The sequence below is a fragment of the Culex quinquefasciatus genome, chromosome 1, assembly GCF_015732765.1.
Source record: "Culex quinquefasciatus strain JHB chromosome 1, VPISU_Cqui_1.0_pri_paternal, whole genome shotgun sequence".
Classification (NCBI taxonomy): Eukaryota; Metazoa; Arthropoda; class Insecta; order Diptera; family Culicidae; genus Culex; species Culex quinquefasciatus.
Window position 1 is genome coordinate 130,034,695 of NC_051861.1, and position 19,570 is coordinate 130,054,264.

The following is a 19,570-nucleotide window of genomic DNA, read 5'->3' on the forward strand; positions in this document are numbered from 1 at the left end:
TGGTCGTCACCGCCTCCTTTGACCTCCACCTCAACACCTGTCAGTGAGGTAGTGCTGCCAAACTCTATCGGAATTGGTTTGTGGGGGGTGAAATATTCACGATTTGATATCATATCGCGCAATCAGTTGTAACCTGTTATAACCTTCTTGCTTGGATGGCATCCGCAGGGCCTGCTGCGATGAATCAGGTGTGAGGTGCTTTATTGCTGCATGTTGAAGAAGGGTAGAGGCATTCAAGCATAGATATGTCAGACTCAGATGACGATGCGGTGATGACAGTAGCGAAGGTGAGTCTGGATTGTAAAAGTAGTAGGCGGTGAAATCGGTTGATGGTTGTGGGCGTGGGAAAAACGGAGGAGTAATCCGGACCCCGAATGTCAATCGAGTGTCGTCGTCGTGACATGGAAGTATTATCAACTGATACTACAAGTGCTTCTTTTCAATCGAACATCGTTTGTCGTGTTAAAAGGTTGAGACCATTTTTGAGGTTAGGAAATTTTGAACTCTAGTTATAGTCAATTTCAAATCTCTAGAAAAGGAGTGGTTACACAGTGATAAGCATTCAAAAGCACGCACGCCCACAGTTGGGTTAAAATCTCAAGAGATTTATAATATTCTCATACGGAGTACGAAAAGTTTTAACCTCAACCCGCTGTTGCCTCACCTGTCTGAAAGGTTAGATTATTCCAACAAAAACGACAACGACGGCAAAGCATGCCATGACGAAGGGGTTAACTTTTTGGCAGTTTACATAGCAAGCCATGAACCGTTGTTGAAGGAAATTTCAAAGTTTGAATAAACACAGCCCAACAATTGAGAAAGTTTTATAGTTTTCGGAACAGGTTATGTTGAACAAAATTTTGTTGAAAAGCATGTTAAAATTAATTTCACCGCCAACTTGGATCCCACACGCCAATAAATTCCGCACCACTTCACACTAAATTTTCACCCAGCTGTCAAACTCGCGCGTGGTGACAATTATGACACCTCCCGCCCTCGTTCAAATTTTCAACGACTTGTGAAACTCGATTAAATCGCTTCTGACAGCGTGGCTGAAAATTTCTCATCATATTTTTTTCCGCCACTTGCCTTCACGAATGACATATGGTTGACAATTCCGAGGCGTGGACGCCTCGTTTGAGATTTTTCGACACATTTTTGTCCCCCTTCTGGAAAAAGGGGTTTCGAACGAGCATCGACGGACCCCTCGTCTCGTGCTCACGGCCTGCTGTGACGAGGGTTATTGCGTCATGTTTGGACATTTCTTTCAAACGCCTATTTGGGAGTGAAACTAGGTTTGCTTTTTTATAATTGATTATTATTTATTTAATTCACGGTTTGTTTCATGTTTTCTTTTTCACTGTGTGTGTTAGTACGTAACATTTGTTCTCGGATTATCTGCCCTTCTTCGGTTGCGCACATTTGATTTTTCTTTACCTTACTATTTTGCTGCTCATCAAAATCTCTAAAATTTAATATACTGTTTTGATTTGTTTATAAAATTTGATTTCAATAATTTGCCTACTAGTGTGTGTCTGTTTTTCTTGTTTGCATAGTCTGCTCGTCCAACTAAACGAGGAACTGCACCTGGTTTTTATTCAAAAAGATAAAACAAATCTCGCAACTAGGAGCCGAATTTCCAAGCGCCACTCTCATAACCGTAACTCATCGCGTAATTCATATAAAAACCAACCGTTCAACAAATATCTACACTTTTTTGCCTCATTTCAAATTGTTTAACTAATTTAATTACACTCACCCATCACTCGCGGCGGCTTCGCCGCCATCTTGAATCCCGTCGCCTACTGCGACGAGCACTCACAACACTAATGAGTTCCCGCGGTATCTCATGCGCTCGCTCGCGCGCTCTCTCATACACAACAAAGCCAAACCTAATTTAAACAGAGTGCTTTACACTCCGTCGTCCCTTTTCTTTTCGCGCAGAAACTTAATTGCAATAACCATTATTTTTTCTTTCTTTTTGAGTAATTACTGCGTATAGTAAAGTTTTATCCACTCTCTCACTTTTTAATCCCCTTATTATTACTAGTATTATTAGCTGTTGCGCGCTTCGCTTCCTCCGTGGACAACTTCAAAGGAGTTCCGATAGTTTTGTGACCTCATTTTTTATCCCCGTCTTGCTTCATTGTTTTAACAATATTATCCCCACAGGGAAAAGTTTCGTCCCGACCTTCCGGTCGGTACTTTGCTGGCAGCGACCGGAAAAGTTTACTCATTTTGTAGCGCTGTTGCTCGGTCTTCCGCTCATAATTGATATTATTTCACGGAAAGGGTGGGAAACTGCTTAAAAACTTTCTGCAAGGCCAATTTTGGCACTAAAATATGTAAAGTTTTACTTGAAAGTGAGTAATTTCCTATCGGAGTGTAGTGATGTCAACAAAGAACTGTCATACCGTGAAATTAAAAAGAGAGATGTGAGCCGTTAATATGGAGTGAACTTTTGCAGCTGTCATGTTATGAAATCAATGTAATCGATTTTATTTCATTGATGAACTCTGACTCGGAAAAAAACCTTTGAGAACGATTCCAACTCCATCTCAAAAGAAATCTCAATCAGCACCCGATCAAAAACAATTTCCATTTCCAATCAACAGTCAAGAATAAAAGCAGTTTCCTCACCTTTTCGACTCTTCATCAATCATCTCCCGAGACGACCTCCAACCAAATCAGCCCCTTTTCATTGTTATCTCAGTAACCTCTGCGTTTTTTCTTCTGTCACCTTTTTTTACGCGCTGAAATTCCCAAAGCCTGCTTCGTCGCGACGCTTTCCCGGGGAACGTTTTAAATTTATTTACCTACCGTTTTTCGTCCGCTTTAGTTTGTTGACTCGTTTCCTCCCAATTTAATTTCCTTCGCTGGTTGTTTTTTCGGGTGCGAACTTTTTTAACCATCCTTTTGTCAAGAGATTGAGTGAGAGCTGCCCCCTCACCCCTGATTCTTTTGATTCGCTCTATTTACAGTTTGCAAGCGGCGGCATTTAAAAAAAGAAACTTTTTATTCCTCTTCTTTTTCTCTGTTTGTTTGACTCGTGTCAATTGGGTCGGAAATTTAACTTTCCCGTTCCGGAACGAGTAATGTCGGTCGGTCCGTCAGCCTTGAATTTATAAATATATTTACACAACCCCCAGGGAGCAGGCTTTTCGCCTCTTTTTCACTTTTGCTCCGGACGCCATTTTGTTTGCGCGCTAGCTTTCGGGTTCCTTTGATTTATTCTGCCACACACAGCTTATCAACACTTTTGATTTTCTTTTGTTTCCGCTTTTCACTCTTTGGTGCTAAATATTTATGATGCCTACTTTGATTTGTATGTTTTACTTTGTTCTTTTTGCTCGTTGTTCGATTTGACTAGAGATATTTTGACTGTTTTGTTTTTTTTTTTTACAAAAAAAGACCGGAACCGGAAGTCGAGGAAGGATATCGATAACAGCCTAATTGACGGAGGAGGAGGATCCTTCAACCGGACGCTCCTTTCAACTGTCAAACATGATCTTCTTGCGCTCCTCGCCGGGCACGAGCCCGGTTCCCGCGCCTCCGTTCAGCGTCGTCGTCGTTCCGAGCACAGCCCCGGAAATGAAGCTCGGATGACCGTCGTGGTTGGCCACCACCGCGGCCCCCTGCAGGAACGTATTCGTCCCTCCTCCCGGTGCCACCCCGTCCCGGCCGTGCTCGTCATTCGGGATGGAAAAGTGCCGGTACGAGATGAATTCCGGCGCCATCGGCGGCTGCTGAAGCCGCTTGGCCGCGTCCAGCCGCTGCTTCTTGATCTTCAAATAGCCCAGCACCGAAATCAGCACGATAAAAACGACGATCCCCAGACAACAGCCCACGATCAGTCCGAGGCGGCGCGTCAAAATGGAATGAATTATGCTCCGGCTGGACATCCCATCCACCTCAGCCAACGGATTCGGCCCGATGGCGTCCAGAGTGCGCACTTCCGTGCACCGCGACGTCGGAGTGTCCATCATGAGCGACAGCAGCGAGTTCGACAGCGAAGTGTCCAACTCGTTGCCGCCGTCCTGACTGACGCCGTACCCGTGCGGGCCGTTCAGCACCTGGTTCTGGATCTGATTCGACTGGTTCAGCAGGCTGTGGATGTCGTGGTCATGGTAACCGGACAGCCAGTTTCCGAGCCCGAGCACGCAGATTAGGTAGCGCGTGTTTGCTGACAGTCGGTCCAGCTGGGCCGAGTTGGCCTGCCGGTTGAGCGTTTTGCCGCGGATCTGAAATAAAGGAAAAAAAAACTCTAAAACTTTTCGTTGCACAAAATGAAAAATCTGAAAAAAAAACTTTCTGCTCGGGTTACTAGTATTTGACAGTTAAAGAGATGCTAGTCGACATTGTCAAAGAAAAGCAACATTGACGTTTAAGAAAAACGAGCAGCTTGACAGCTGCTTGCGCTGTCGCTTGGCAATCAATCAAAAGTTGAAAACAATTTGAGCAAGTTGGACGGGTTAGCTGCGAAAAGACACCGAATTTGTGATATTTGTGAAACAAAAAGCAAATAATCGAAACGAATCTCAAAAAGAAACAATACTCACATCCTCCACCGTGTCGAGCGAGTGGAAAATCACGTGGTACCCGTGCAGTCCGGAATGCTCCCGGCTCTGCCACGACACCAGCACCGAGTACGGCCGGATGTCCTGGATGGCAATCTTCAGTATCAGCGGTTTGTCGCAAAACTCTTGAGGTTCCATCGCCAGCAGGCCCTTGCCCTGGATCTCGACCGGCTGCTCGCACCGGACGCCCCCGTACCCGGTGCTGGTCCACTTCCGGTGATCCCCCAGCCACTCCCACAGCTCCTGCGTCTCACAGTTGCAGAGCAGGGGATTTTCTGTCAAAGGGCGAGAAAAAAGAGAAGTGTTAAATTTTAGTACCCTCTTTTCGGGGGGTGCCATCTGCTGAATCCTTAATGAAACATCATAATCATTAAAATTTATCCGTTCTAAAATTCGGCACCCGACGACGACGACCGTAACAACTCAAAAATCGAAAATTCGTTCGACCTTCGACCTCCGAGCCGGGGACAGGCCAATCCCAAGAGCCAATCAATATTAATGGGCGGCATTCCTCCGATCAACAGCTTGTCTGTCCTTTTGGACATCGGTTTTCGATTTGTGAAAACTACTTTGGAGTGAGAATCCTCCGAAGGACAACATAATCATCATGATTTTATTAACTTGTCGTAAAATTGAATGCTCGGAAAAGGGTAGCGAAAGTTTTCGTCGTCGGGTAAACGGTCTCCCGGGTTTGGAAGTGGACTCAAATATTGAAGGTTATGAGAATAAATATGACGCTTTAAAGAATTCTCAAACTCACCTCCCACCCGCAGCTCCTTCAGGTGCGTCTCCAGCGGCTTCAGCGCCCGCAGCGGAATCGCCTCGAAGTAGTTCTTCCGGATGTCCAGCGCCTTCAGGTTCCGCAGCGTTCGGAACGCGTCCGACGAGATGCTCACGATCCGGTTCCCGTACAGGTGCAGCTCCTGCAACGCTACCAAATAACGCAGCGTGTTCTTGTGGATGCGCTCCAGCTGGTTGGACGAAATGTCCAGGATCTTGAGCTTCTGCAGGTCGTCGGTGAACTCGTCCAGCTCCTTGATGTTGTTCGTGCTGATGTTGAGGATTTCGAGCAGTTTCAGGCCTTGTAGACGTTCTTTTGGGAGGATCTCGATTTCGTTGACGCTGAGATCCAGGATCTGAAGGTTGGACAGGGCGACGAAGGCGCCCGGGGACACCCGGTTGATGCGGTTCTGGATCAGGTAGAGTCGCTGCAGAGCGGGGTAGATCTCAAAGTCTTTGCTGGTGAGGATCGTCAGGTTGGTTTGGCTGATGTGGAGTTCCTTGAGGTGCGGGTACTTCCGGTGTTGGTCGTCGGCGGCCGTCATGGTGTGGTGGATCCGCTGGAGTGGGTTCCCGGTGAGGTTTAGCCAGGCCAACCTCGCGAGCGAGGACTCTGAGAGTGCGGCGTTGGGGATCTGGTTGAAGCGGTTGCAGGACAGGTCGATCCGCTGCAGACTTATCGAGTGTTTGAAGAAGTTCTGGGGTAGCGCCAGCAGGAGGTTCCCGCTCAGGTCGATCATGTCCAGATGGGGCAACGTGACCGTGTTGAACCCGGACAGGGACGAAATGGTGTTGTCCCGGAAGTCCAGATGGCGGAGGTTCGGAAGCCCGTGGAGTTTGTAGAAATCTACGCTGGTCAGTTGATTTTTGGACAGGGATAGAAGTTCCAGCGTTGACACGTTGGACAGTGCAACGTGCGGGAAGTCGTTGATCTGATTGTTGTGCAGTCGAAGTTCCTTGAACACGTTCAGGTTGTTGAAGGTGTTCCGCTTCAGCGTTCGGAGATAGTTGTTGCTGAGGTCCAGCTTGACCAGGTTGTTGTTTTTGCTGAACAGGGTTGCGGGAAGTTCCCGGATGGAACACCGATCCAAAACCAGATTTTGCAGGGACGGTAATCGATCCAGCATGTTCTCCCTGATCACGGTGAAGTTGTTCATGGACAATCGTAGCGTCCTCAAGGAACTTACGTCGATTTGGCGGACGTCGTCGGCCCTCAGCCGATTATCCTCCAAGTTAAGCTCGTTCAAGTTCTGCAGCCCACGGAATGTGTTGGCCTCGATGCGGGACAGTCCGCAACTCTTGAGGTTGATCATACTAACGGACAGATTCGGCTGGAAGACGTCCTTCTGGAGCGTCCCCAGCGGATTATCACTGAGATCGAGCACCCGAAGCTTCCGAAGCGATGAGAAGACGTTTGGTCCGAGGTTCTCGATCTGATTGTCTCCCAAGTGGAGTTCGTCCAGCTCCGCCAGACTTCGAAACAGCTGTTCGTTCAACGTGGACAAGCGATTCACGCTCAAGTCCAGGTAGCGAAGTCGCCTCAGTGAATCCAACGCCCCGTACTCTATGCTGGTCAGCGTATTGTTCCGAAGATACAGTCGCTCCAGCTGGAACAGATCCGCAAACAGCATCTTGTCCAAGCTCTTGAGCAGGTTGTTCTCCAGCCAGATGATCTGCACGCTGCCCTGACCTTGGAACGAGTGACCGTGCAGGTACCTGATCGTGTTCGAGTTCAGCTGGATCGAGATCAACGAGGACGAGGTCAGCGAATCCTGCGGATCTCCGAAGCTCCCCGGATCCGTCTTGGTGGTTATTAGCTTCCCTCGCGCCGTCAACGGCTGCTGGTTGGCCGAATCCGTCGATGCCGTCGTCGACAGCAGAATATCGATCTCGTCCAGCTCGTTCTCCTGCAGATTGATGTACTGCAACTGCAGACAGTTCTTGAACGCATTCCTCTCAATCAACGAGATCACGTTGTTCTGCAAATGCAACTCCATCATGTTCTCCTGGGCGGCAAACAGGTGCTCCCGGATCGATCGCAGCTGATTCCCGTTGAGTCGAACCTCCCGAAGATTCGCCAACCTCCTAAACAACCTCACGTCCAGCTCCGTAAGCTCGTTCCCGTCCAAGCTCAACGACTGCAGCTTCACCGTCGTCTCGAAGAACCCCACCGGAATCCGCTGAATGTGATTCCCACTCAGATACAGCTGCTCCAAGTTCGTCACCGTCGCAAGCGTATCACTGCCCAACCGCTGCAACGAGTTGTTCTCCAAGTAGATCACCTTAATACTGCTCGAATTGCTGAAGCAATCGTCCGTCAACTCCAAAATGTTATTCTCACTCAAAAAGATCTCCCTCAACAGCGGCAGATTCGCAAACACCCCGCTCACGTAGTGAATATGGTTGTGGCTCAGATCCACCGTGTGCAGCTTCCGGTTCGCCGAAAACACCTCCGGATCCACAAACACCACCTGGTTGTGGCTCAGATCCAGCGACTGCAGCTCCTTCAGCGACACGAAGCTGTCCCGATGCACCAGCTCGATAAAGTTGTTGTACAGCGACAGCGTCTTCACGTACGGGAACGGATTGAACACGTCACTGTACAGCTCGACAAAGTTGTTCAAGCTCAGGTCCAAAAAGACCAGCGAGCCGAACCTCGTGTAGCTGTCGTCCTGCTCGAGCGAGTTGATCTCGTTCATCGAGAGTCGCACCGAGCGGAGATTCTCCAGCCGCTTCAGCGCCCCCGTCGGGAACTGTTTGAGCCGGTTCTCGGACAGATCCAGCTCGGCTAGGGAGTCTTCTAGGCCGGAGAAGGCATTCTCCGGGATCCGTTCGAGCCGGTTGCCCTTCATGTTCAGCTTCACCAGGTGAAGCCCGTAGAAGGCGTACTCCTCGATCGCGGAGATCTCGTTCAGCTCAAAATCCAGCACCATGAGCTTCTTCAGCCCGGCCAGCGCTTTCGTGGGCACCTGTTGGGGGGAAGATTGTTTGGGTTTAGCTGTGGAGGTTATTGTCAACAACGTTCTAGCTTTTGGCAGAACCAACTCTGCTAGGATATTTTGTCGTAAGTCAACCTGATTGTACGGATTGAAAGTGAGTAACAGTAGAGGCCAGAAGTCTAGAAAGGTTTAAATTATAGGCAAATTTGGTTAAAATATGGGCAATGTGTAGTGGGAGAACTGTCAATCCTAAGAACTTTCTGTAGGGTCTTCGTCTTCCAAAATAATGTAAACAATATAAATATACTGACTGGGTAATAATAACCCAAAACAGACTATTCCTTACTTAAGCGTGTACTTGGTTTTGACAGCGAGTGAAAAGAGGCGCGTGTTTATGTTTACGCTGTGGACAGTTGAGAGTGAACGTTTGGCGCGGAAGTGTGATTGAATTGTGCTGGAACCGGTCGGCGGAATCCGGAACAGGACACGACGGAAGCGGACATGAGGTCAGTGGGTGGTTGGGAGCTGCGTCCGGAATGTCGTGTCTCAAGGAGTCCCGGTTGCGACTCTAAACTTTCAAACGTGTGTGAGAGTGAAAAAAATCAGTCTTGTGGTGAATATTTGGCTGACACACGAAGTGATTTGTTTACATTTTTTCAACTCTCCCGCAAACATCAAACCATGCAAAATTGATTGCGGATCTTTGTCAGAAGAGATGCGGAAAAAGATCCGGAAGCTATTTGTATTGATTTGACGTTTGCTGAAGGTGCCGAAAAGTTTGGTCGATACACGCTTCAGGAAGAACAGTCCTATTTGGGTTATTTCTACCCAGTCAACATGATCAAATTATAAACTTACCTGCGTCAACTTTCCATTCACAATGCTCAAACTCTCCAGGTGAGCTCGCAAGTTGCTCAAACTGTTCTCCTTCAGCTGCTGGAGGTTTGAGTTGGAAAATTGCAAATGTCGGATGTTGACATCACTGCTTTGCTGGTTTGCCGGCGCGAACAGATCCACCGTGAGTGACTTCACGGACCGATCAAACTCGTAAACTGAGAGTGACTGAATCGGGGAGGAGATTAGCTGCAGGGTGGACCTCAGAACCACCGCCGTAATGCTTGGACACTCCAGAAAGAGGCCTGTGAGGGGGAATAATTTCGAAGGGATATCAATCAAAGTAGGCATATTTTGAGTTGCATTTCTTGCTTTCTGTCAAAAATCCCCATAAAAAAACTCACCATCCTCAAACTTGTAGCACGGACAGGCCGAATTGTCGACGAAGCTCGGGCACTCGATCTCGTTTGAGGACGCCGACGAAAAGTGGTGCTCCTGTTCATCCAGCTGTTGCAGGTGCTGTTGTTGGTGGTGGCCATGGTGACCACTTCCGCCACCTCCACCTCCACTACCCTGCCCACCTCCCCTTAACCGTAAAATCTCCTCCATCTGGCCGTAGCTGATACGCTGAAGGAGTATCAGGCCGACCAGCAGCCAGCACCGCCATAGATACTTGTAGTAGGGCTGCGTCAGCCCCAGGTTAGGCCACCAGCGGAGCATCATACCGTGGTGATGGTCGCAGTAGGCGTTGTTGGTGACTTTTTCGCCGTGGCGTCCACGTGAGACATTTTTTGGGGCTCACACCACGTGGCGCACTTGGTGGTTTGTTTTTGGTTTTTGATTAGTTTTAATTCTGAAAGGCAAAAAGAGAATAAAAAAAGATTTTAGTTAAAGATGAAAATCCTTCAGAAAAAGCTCCTTTACAAACATTTTATACACAAGTAAACATGTGTGTATGACGTTTCATCCATTTTCCAGCAATTTTCCTTCCCCAATCCAAGCAATCCAACGCAGCAGCGAAAATGTGTACCCCCTCTTGTTTAGGCCAAACAAGCATCGCAGCAACCTGCTCTCCAAAGTGCCTGGCAGCGTTTTTCTGCCCTTTTTGTTCACTTCTGCAGATTTCCCGCTGATCCAAGGAGACCACGAAAATGGCTTCAAAACGGTGGAAAATTCGGGATTTGTTGACGCGCGATGCAGGTTAAGCTCGCGATGAAAAAAGGAACATGTGTCGAATCATAATTTCACCGTACACGACGGAGTAGAGACTGTAATCCAGCTTTCATGACTTTTGCTTGCTTGGGAGTGTGTACACTTTCATGAGCTAATAAACATGGTAGAGAGTGAAGTGAGTTCGCTCCTGACAAGAGCTTTTAAGGAAAATTTGTGCCGAGTAAGTTGGTTATTTTGCATCGAGTTCCACCCCGCCCTGAAGCATGCATAACATTACACAGCTGAACAAATTTGACGACAAAACATGTTTTCGTTGGAATTTGCATATCCACATCAGCAGCCCTGCGGCAGCAGTGTTGCCATCCGTTCCGAGCTTGTGCAGCATTGTGCAGCTGGGAACAAATTTACCCATTTATTGAAAAATGGAAATCCATCACAGCAAGCGAAGCGGAAGAAGGGGATTCGATTCGAAGCGTATGAAACTATCTCAAGAGGATCACTTTCCGCAAGGGACTATAATCAATAGTTTCCGGTTTCGAGCAAATTTTGGTCGAGAAGGAGGGAAGACTGCTCGGTGATCCGATGGATAATCGCATTATGCTGGTCGGACGTGACCAAGTAGGCTTGGGAATTTCGGTTCTTTCGACGGGAAAAGTTTGTTTTTGTTACAACCCAATTTACGAAAACAAACCCCGAAAACTGCTAGGTGGATCGCGCTCGTCGTCAAACGATAAAAGTTCCTCTCACAGTAGGCGTTGCGTTTGTCTTCACTTGCCTTTTTTCCGAAAAAGGAATAAATTAGATTTACCATGAAAAGATGCTCCGAAAAGTGTAGTCTCAACGTCTCATGTCTGTATAAGTATATTTAGGACCGATGGCGAAGTTTGCTCTATTCAGGCTGTGTAACAAAGTCTGTCTTGTCTAGCAGGCTATGGATCAGCCGCTTGCACAAAACTGATGAAATTAAGTTAAGTCCTAGTTTAGTGCGATGAACAGAAACGTGGCCTACTACGTGCCTCGTTGCGAGTGGAGGCTGTTTGTCGAGGGGAAACTTTGACATAAAGGGAAATTGATCTATTTTTTTATACTTTTTTAGCTCGAAGATTTGTTTTGAAGGTTCAAGATGAGCGGAATTCAGTGCGATAGCAAACGAAAATCTCAAGTTATTTTTTTTGTATTATTTGAACGATTTTTTTAAACTTGTTTTCATTTACTCATTTCTTTAAAATTTCTAAGTGTATTTTAACATTATATAATGGAGTATTCAAAGATATAAAAAAAAGTTTTTGAATAACTCTGAAAATGAACTTTTTATAAGGTCATCAAGCATTTTGAAAACTAGTGACAAGAAAACATCAGTGATATCATCAAATTCCACTACAGTCCAGACTCGATTATCCGGAGCCTCGATTATCCGAAGTTTCGATTATCCGAATTTCGATTATCCGAAGGTTTGTATGAAACTTCGGATAATCGAATCATGAACAAAAAAAAATGTTTTTTTATTATTTCCTTATTTTTAACATCAAATTCGAGTTCTGCAACCCAATTTCAGTCAAATTTAGGTTGTGTGCCTTTTAGCATACCAAATACACTTTTTCACTACTTCAACGCCGTTATTTTGACCGTGGGTCGTGTATTGTGTGCTGCGAGAAGAAGATTACCCTCTGAAAATGCAGCGTCATCAGAGTGCATAATTGACAAAGGGAGCGCGTGGTCGTAAAAAAAATGTTCGGAGTGAAAAGTGATTTTTTTTTTGTGCCTTTTGTTTCGCATTTTGGTCGTGTATTGTGTGCTGCGATCAGAGTGCATAATTGACAAAGGGAGCGCGTGGTGGTAAAAACAATATTCGGAGTGAAAAGTGATTTTTTGTGATTTTCAAAGCCCTTCCTATATCATCGTTGTTCGGAAGGCACGGCGTCGGGTGGATTGTGTTTAAATTTTTCGAATAAGGTTTTATTTTTTTGCGGTGAAAAAGCTATTTCTATATAATGATCAAAAGACGCACTGACATTTTGGAACGTCGAGATAATAGTGGAGCAAAATAACTGTGTGTGAGTGATTTTGTGTGCTAACCAGAAAGACCTTCCCATAGCATCGTTGCTCGGAAGGCTCGCCGACGGGTCTGTTATGAAAGTCCTCCCCATAGCGTCGTAGCTCGGGAGGCATCGAAAAGCCAATACCTTATCCTACTAACCCAAAAAAAAATATTCACGTGATGCTTGAAGGAGATGCTGTGGATTCAACGGTCTCAAGCGGTATCAACAAGTATATAGCGAAAAACTATGTGCTTGATGAGTCTGCAACTTCAACTATCGGACTAACATTCCTCCCTTTCGTTGAACTGCAGGCTTCTTGGGAGGGCGCCGGTATTGACTAATAAAGTAGAGATCTTCAGAGGTTAAACAGTGAACGGATGGTTGGCTCCCACTGATCATTTTTGATTCATTGTTTAACTTCAGCTGATCTGTCAATAACGGAGTAGCAGCTCATTGGCAGTCAACCATGCTCATGCTCATGCTCATGCTTCAACGCCGTTATTTTGACCGTCATCTTGTATATAAACATTGTAAAACACTTTAGAGCAACCTTACCAGCGTGAGTATTAGGCAGGTTTTAAGGTTTTGTAACGCGTGTTAGTAACTTTGCTCCCACACCGGTCGTTGCCAAATGCGTTGCTAAACTAAAACGTAACGCCCCGGTTGGGAGCGAATTACCAAATCTAGCAACGCGCTAGCAACGCAGCTAAAACTTTGAACTGTCAAAGTTCGTACCAAGCAGACGTAGCTTCTGTGTTTGTTTATGTTTTTTCGTTTTTCGTCGGTGGTTCCGGGTTGCAAATTTCGTCGCGAAATAGTGTTGTGGATTTAACAACAGTTTTGGCTAGTGTAATTTGGAACGACGTTTTTTTTTCCCGGGGGCAGTTTTGTACGAGAAGTCTGAGATAAACCCCGATCCGGATTTGATCGGACATTGCTCGCGCCACTGCTGCAGTTGTTCCGGAACCGGTCGCAGTGGATTCAACAGCGTGTTCCCATCCTGCAGGACACCTCCGTGATTTGCGCCTGGACGGAACGCCGGAATAGGGCACGTAGGCCGACGAGAACATCTGGTGGCATCGCAAACAGCGAGGTACAGGCCGCAAAGTTAGAGTTTGCTCCGACTGAAGCAGATTCGCAATGGATTCGAATGCCATCTTGGACACGAAACGTAAGTTTGTTTATTTTTTCCTCCATGTTTGGGAGCCAGCAGGAGAACCGGTAAAAAACGAGTGTAATTGAGTCGGGTGAAAAGGCGACCCTTCCGAAAGAGGAAGGAAGAAATTTGGACCAGAAATTTAGGTTATTGAAACGGAACAAAATTTTGTTTGCGCATCCGAAAAATCGTCAAAGAAGAATCGTTTCTCTGTACCAAACCTGTGCATCGTGCTGAAAAATAAAATCATTTCCTCATGGTCGTCTCAATCAGAAGAAATCCCCGCCGAAGGAACTGACCGTGCATATGTTCCAGCTGGAATCGCAAGCGTTTGACGAATGGGAGAATTGCGGGATGAGGAACCGGTTTTGCTTCCGGCGATGTTTTTTCCAAGCTATCAAGACACTGTTGATCTCAACTGCAGTAGTTAAAACGCAGCTGAGATCACCCGAGGCGCACGGGGTAACCCACGTGAACCTACTTGAAGAGTTCGTGGACAGACAGCTGGCACGGAAGATGCTCGACGTTGAGATCAATCTACATCCTAGCTGAAATCCACTGAAAGGATGATGTTACGATCGATCCTGGTCCGGTTGGCCAACATTTGTGGAGAGCATGGGTTCGTCGAAACCAGGGGCTTGCTCCCGGTCAAGCACCTTTTTGCGAAGTACCACGGAATTAAGGACCTGTACGTTGAGTGGCAGAGTTTAAAATAACCTGATGGCGATTATCGAGCGGTACAGCCTGGGATCCACAAAATCTCAATCTTTGTGTAAAAAATTGAAAAGTTAGGTTCTACTGACAGATATGCGTCAGGCGAGGATGTCGCTGTCATGCCATGCACTCTATTTTCGTAATGTTGGTACCACTGCGTGATTTTGACATTTCGGGCGTTCTCCTTTCGAACGCCATTTTCGCTTAAAAACCTGGATTGAAATCAACTCCAATGCACGCACCCCAGAGGTCTTTTTTCATCGCGTAGAACATAACCTGGTTCAGCATGTAGTCTGCATGGTCCAACGCGCGTACCCTACCGGTCTTGGTGAGGCTGAATATATCGCAGATAGATGGAGATAGACCGTCGAGGAGATCTTCGGAATCTCCTGCGAGGGGTTTGATGTTCTTGAAGATGGGGCTTTCAGCGTACTGGAAAGTGACCGTAGTAAATACTTGTTGATGAATTTAGAATCGACCGCTTGTGCAGGTTGACACTAATTGTAATGTGCAAAGCATTACTTCGATAACATGAATTTCAGATTATTTGTAAATTAACCCGGCATGAGTTCGAGGGTATAGTTTGGTGATTAAAATGTGACTTTTTATCAAAATATTTCGGCTACATTATATAGTTCCTTAAATTTAGTACATTATTCAATTCTCTAGATCTAGAGATTTCTCTCTTGTTCCAAACCTCTCTCCTGGACTTCTATCTTTTTCTTCCATACGCGCATAGCTTGTCTATCTCTATAATTGAAACTCATCGGTGCTAGTTTTGGTTCAATCGAACGTCATTTGTCAAACGAACGTACCATAAGCCAAAGAGGGTGAAGAAAAGCCCCAAGAAATCGTTATCTCTCCTTTGTTCTGTTGTTCTTAAAGTAATTTCTTGACCCCTTTTCCTGGGAGGTGCGTATTGGGCCTAAAGTAGAGAGGGGCAAAGGTACACACCTAATGACATTCATTCTGTAAGCGGTATACGCACATCGGAGGGAACCGGTCAAGAAAAATTTCAAATGGGCAGCAGCGGCAGCGAAAGTAATCCAGAGAGGGTGAAGAAAAGCCCCAAGAAAACGCTTCCTCTCCTTTGCTCTGCTGTTCGTAAAGCTGTTTCTTGACCCCTTTCCTTCCGATCTCCATACTAGCCTGTAACCGGTAACCATAGACTTTTCAGATCCGGCCTATTTACCAAAAGGTACCCCTATCACTTGCCTACAACACGTATTACCAAAATTGACCTAAATACACGGATTCCTAGGTTCGAGTAGAAACTCGCAATAGAGACCACAAATGACCTGAAGAACGTTAAAGTTAATAGCTAGGTTAATAGCTTGTTTTGTTTCGTGTATCGTGATCAGGTTCAGTTTTCAATCTGGAGAGTGGTCAGGTCAATCATGGACCTCCGAATGTTGATATTCTTGTTAATTTTTCAAAACTTTGAAGTTTGGTACCAATCATATCCGGTGGACCACAATTCCGAAACTGTCCCTCCTCGGGAACTTCCCCGAGGGAACCGGGACAATCTGGAGAGTGGTCAGGTCACTCATCGACCTCCAAATGTTGATATTCTTGTTTATCTTTGAAAACTATGAAGTTTGATACCCATCATGCCCGGTGGACCACAATTTCGGAATTGTCCCTCCTCCGGAACATCCCTGGGGATCACCGGGACAACCTGGAGAGTGGCCAGGTTACTCATGGAGTTCAAAATGTCATAGTCGTGTTTATCTTTGAAAATCATGAAGTTTGATACCCAACATGCCCGGTGGACCACAATTCCGGAATTGTCCCTCCTCCGGAACATCCCTGGGGGTCACCGGGACAACCTGGAGAGTGGTCAGGTCACTCATGGACCTCGTGTTTATCTTTGAAATGATGATAGCTCGAATTAAAGTTATTATATTTTCTTCAAACAAGATTTCGAAACTTGTTCATCAAACTGCCGAACAAGTAGTTCAGCAACCACCGGTAAGGTTGCCGGGTAGTAAATTGCTAACCCAATTTGACAACGACCGGTGTGGGACCGAGTGACTAAACTAAAATAGAAGCGTTACGGGTTAATAGAATAGCAACAATTTCCGCAACGCACCGGTAATGATGCTCTAAGAGCATGTTTGGGGTCATACTAAAGCTCTACAATTGGGTCCTAAAATGAAGCTTAGATTGCTGATATTATTGCTTATTTTTCTGAGTACGACCACAAAGAGCTTAAAATGGTTTGTTTAATCAATTTTGAAAAATTAACCTCGCGGTCCTTCTAGACAGAAAAGCTCCTACCTCGTTCCAAGGGGACCATAGTTGATCCATCGAAAAAATGTTGTCTTGTCAAAAAAATTGCATTAAAATGAAAAAAGTGATCAGTTAATCGTATTTTTTACCGTTGTACATAAAAATTTACATTTACATTTTTTTTTTACCCAATTAAAAACAAAACAACAACTTTTTTTTTCGTGATTCGATTATCTGAAGATTCGATTATCCGAAGTGAAATTTTTTCCGAGGCCTTCGGTTAATCGAGTCTGGGCTGTATTGTGGAACTACATTTCTAGTCCAATTTTTGAAAAGATTCTACTGTTTTGCTAAATTTGGCAATTGCCGTGTTGCAAAACTCGATTTTTCCAGCATTCGTTGTATTTATTCAACATGGTATTTTTTTTTGTTTTTTTTTTTTTTTTTTTTTTTAACGTAGAAAATTATTTCGTTAATTTTGATTTCACTCAAAGATCATAAGAAGTTATAAATTATAGAAAGACAGTTTTTTTTTTAGTTTTGGTTGGCTTTTTCAACCAGTTTCTCATGAAATTTCCCCAGGTTCACATTTTTACACAATTCTTTATGTTAAAATTACTCAAAAAAGAGGTAAAATTCAATCAATCAAATTTTAAACATTCCAAAATTCTACATTTTTTTTTGCTGTGCAATTAAGAATCATAACCAAGTAATTACACATAACTTTGATCCAAAAATATTTAAGCTTCTAATATGAAGTTTTTTCTATGGCCTTATTTTTTATTCAAGCTTTTTAAAATGTTCGGTTTGACTTGAAATTTAAAAATATTTTTATTCGACAGATTCAAATTTTTACAAACTTTTATTTTTTTAACAGTGAAAATCAGACCAATACATTGCCATCTCGTTCTTGCAAAACGACGTAATTTTGATTTTGCAAAAACAGTGATGTTTCCAAAATCTGGAAAACTTAAAAATGTATTTTTATGAAAAAAACATTACTATTTTTTTTCGAGAACCTCAATAAACATCGTCATAATGACGGGTTGTAAAAAACGGACTAGCACTGTAATTGCCGAGGTATCGTCAGTTGAAAAATAAAAGCTAATTGTAAAACGCTTTAAAAAGTCATTTTTCTCAAATTCATTCTTTGCAATATTTGTAAGATTTTCAAAGTCTCAAAAAAATATTTAGAATTCTCCCAGCTACTTAAAAACCTTTATTTCCTACTCTAACATTTCAAAAGGGCCAAACATTCAATATTAAGCCCTTTTAAAATGATAGTCTTGGTTTAAAAATTTTGAAAATATTATTTCGAAAAGATCAGAAAATTTCACAACTGTTTTATATTTTAACATTGAAAATCGGACCATTAGTTGCTGAGATATCGTCATTAGGAAACTGTGGGTTATTTGAGTGAGACTAGAAAACATCAATTTTCCTGTTTTTAAATCTTTGCACGGCAATATCTCCGCAACCAAGGGTCGTATCAACGAAGTTCAAAAAAGCAAAATATAAAGAATTTTTTCAGCCCTTCAATTTTTTTTTCATAAGTGGGCGAACATGGGCACTTATTTAAAAAAAAAAATCATAACTACGACTATTTAAAAAAAGTCACCTAAACATGAACTTGAAAACGGTGCACTTCATCAAAATTTCACTTAAGTACATTTTGATTGCAAATTCGATTTTACATCGAAAAGTAAAGTTGAAAAATCTTTGCGACCAATATTTCGATTTATTTGAAAAATCAGTATTGATTCAAAAATTCATAACTCGGTCAAACATTTTTTGTCCGTTCTGGAAATTCCTGAAAAGTTGGCATTTAATGTCCCCTAAATCATATTAGAAAATAAAAAGAAATAAAAATAGTGTTTTTTTTGCAAATCAAGTTTTAGTGACAAAAAGCGAAATTGAAAACCCCCAAATAAAATTTGGGCCATTGCATTGGGCCACGCCCATTTTCCTTTTTTTCAGCTTAGTTTTTTTTTAACTTCCAGCGCTCTTTTGGGTCTGCTTAGTGCTGCCAAAATTGATGAAATTTTAAGCGAACACTCACGAAAAGTAGCATTTAAAGAGAAAATTTCCTGGCATCACTGGCTCACTCCAACAGGCGCTGCTGGTGGTGTTGGTGGCCACCCTTTGTTCTTTATTTGCCTTCACTTCTCGCTCGGTTTTCTTCAGCCTTCGATTGGAATAGGTCGTCAAAAGTCAAACGTCAAAAGACTTGGTGCGTTTGTTTTTTTGATGGCGCTTGCTAGGGGAAATATACCCATTTTAATCACCCTAAGCCGTTCGACCAATTCTCATCACTTTTGCCGTTTTCTGCTATTAAATCAACATTTTCAGATGTATCAACAATGAAGAGTTGCTTGCTCACTTTAATTTGAGCTATTTATTACTTTGGAACAGTCAAAAACACTTTATGAAAGCTGTAATTCACGATCAAAGTGCTGATAGGCCGATAATAGAAATAGGCTGAAAAAGGGTATAGTTCCCCTAATTATTTAAATGTTTCGGGATTATTTTTCAAGTGAGTGGCCAACAAATGTTCAAAAGACATGTTGCCGGTGGTTGGAAGCAATTTCATATCTTCAGCGCTTTGAAAAAGTTGGCCCAAGTGAAAAGTTGATTTTGGCGATATTCATTAAGCGTTTGAGGGTTTCTCGCGTGTGTCACTGTGTGTGCCAACAAAATGATGAGAAATGGTCTCGCAAAATAGAATGATAATAAGGGCATTGAATTTGATTTTTTTGGCCAGTAAGTGGCATACATTTGCGTGCTTACTCGAGGCGGTGCTGTTGCTGGTAAGTTTATAGCCTAAATAGTATTTTTGGAGCTTTAATCGAGCATCAAACTCTCCATATGACGAAGATAGGTGTTTGATTGGAAAGGGTATATTTCCCCTATATCTTTGCTGAAGACACCAAATCGATCAAAAAATTCCTTCAAAAGATACAGATTTTTGAATTTCCATACATCATTTGTGTATGGCCAGCTGCCAAATTTGTATGGAAAATTATATGGACAAACTAATGATGCAAAATGGCTTTTTTTGGGCATCGAAGACACCTACAAAGTTTCAGTCGGTTTAAAAATACAATAATTAAAATTAAAGAAAAAATA

The 19,570-nt window shown here is 43.9% G+C and overlaps 1 protein-coding gene across 2 annotated transcripts in view; it reads right to left on the reverse strand.

Moving 5' to 3' along the window:
- Positions 1-1,421: 1,421 nt before the first annotated feature.
- The window catches only part of LOC6038186 (protein artichoke), a 39,593-nt gene continuing 21,444 nt past the window's right edge, over positions 1,422-19,570 (reverse strand). For both annotated transcript variants that reach the window (XM_038255959.1, XM_038255952.1), the window contains exons 2-6: positions 9,535-9,983; positions 9,155-9,435; positions 5,338-8,326; positions 4,560-4,852; positions 1,422-4,241 (exon numbers count right to left, since the gene is read on the reverse strand). In XM_038255959.1, coding sequence (XP_038111887.1) covers positions 3,492-4,241; positions 4,560-4,852; positions 5,338-8,326; positions 9,155-9,435; positions 9,535-9,853 — 4,632 coding nt within the window. In that variant the 5' untranslated portion in view covers positions 9,854-9,983 and the 3' untranslated portion in view covers positions 1,422-3,491. The remainder of the gene's footprint in view (positions 4,242-4,559; positions 4,853-5,337; positions 8,327-9,154; positions 9,436-9,534; positions 9,984-19,570) is intronic.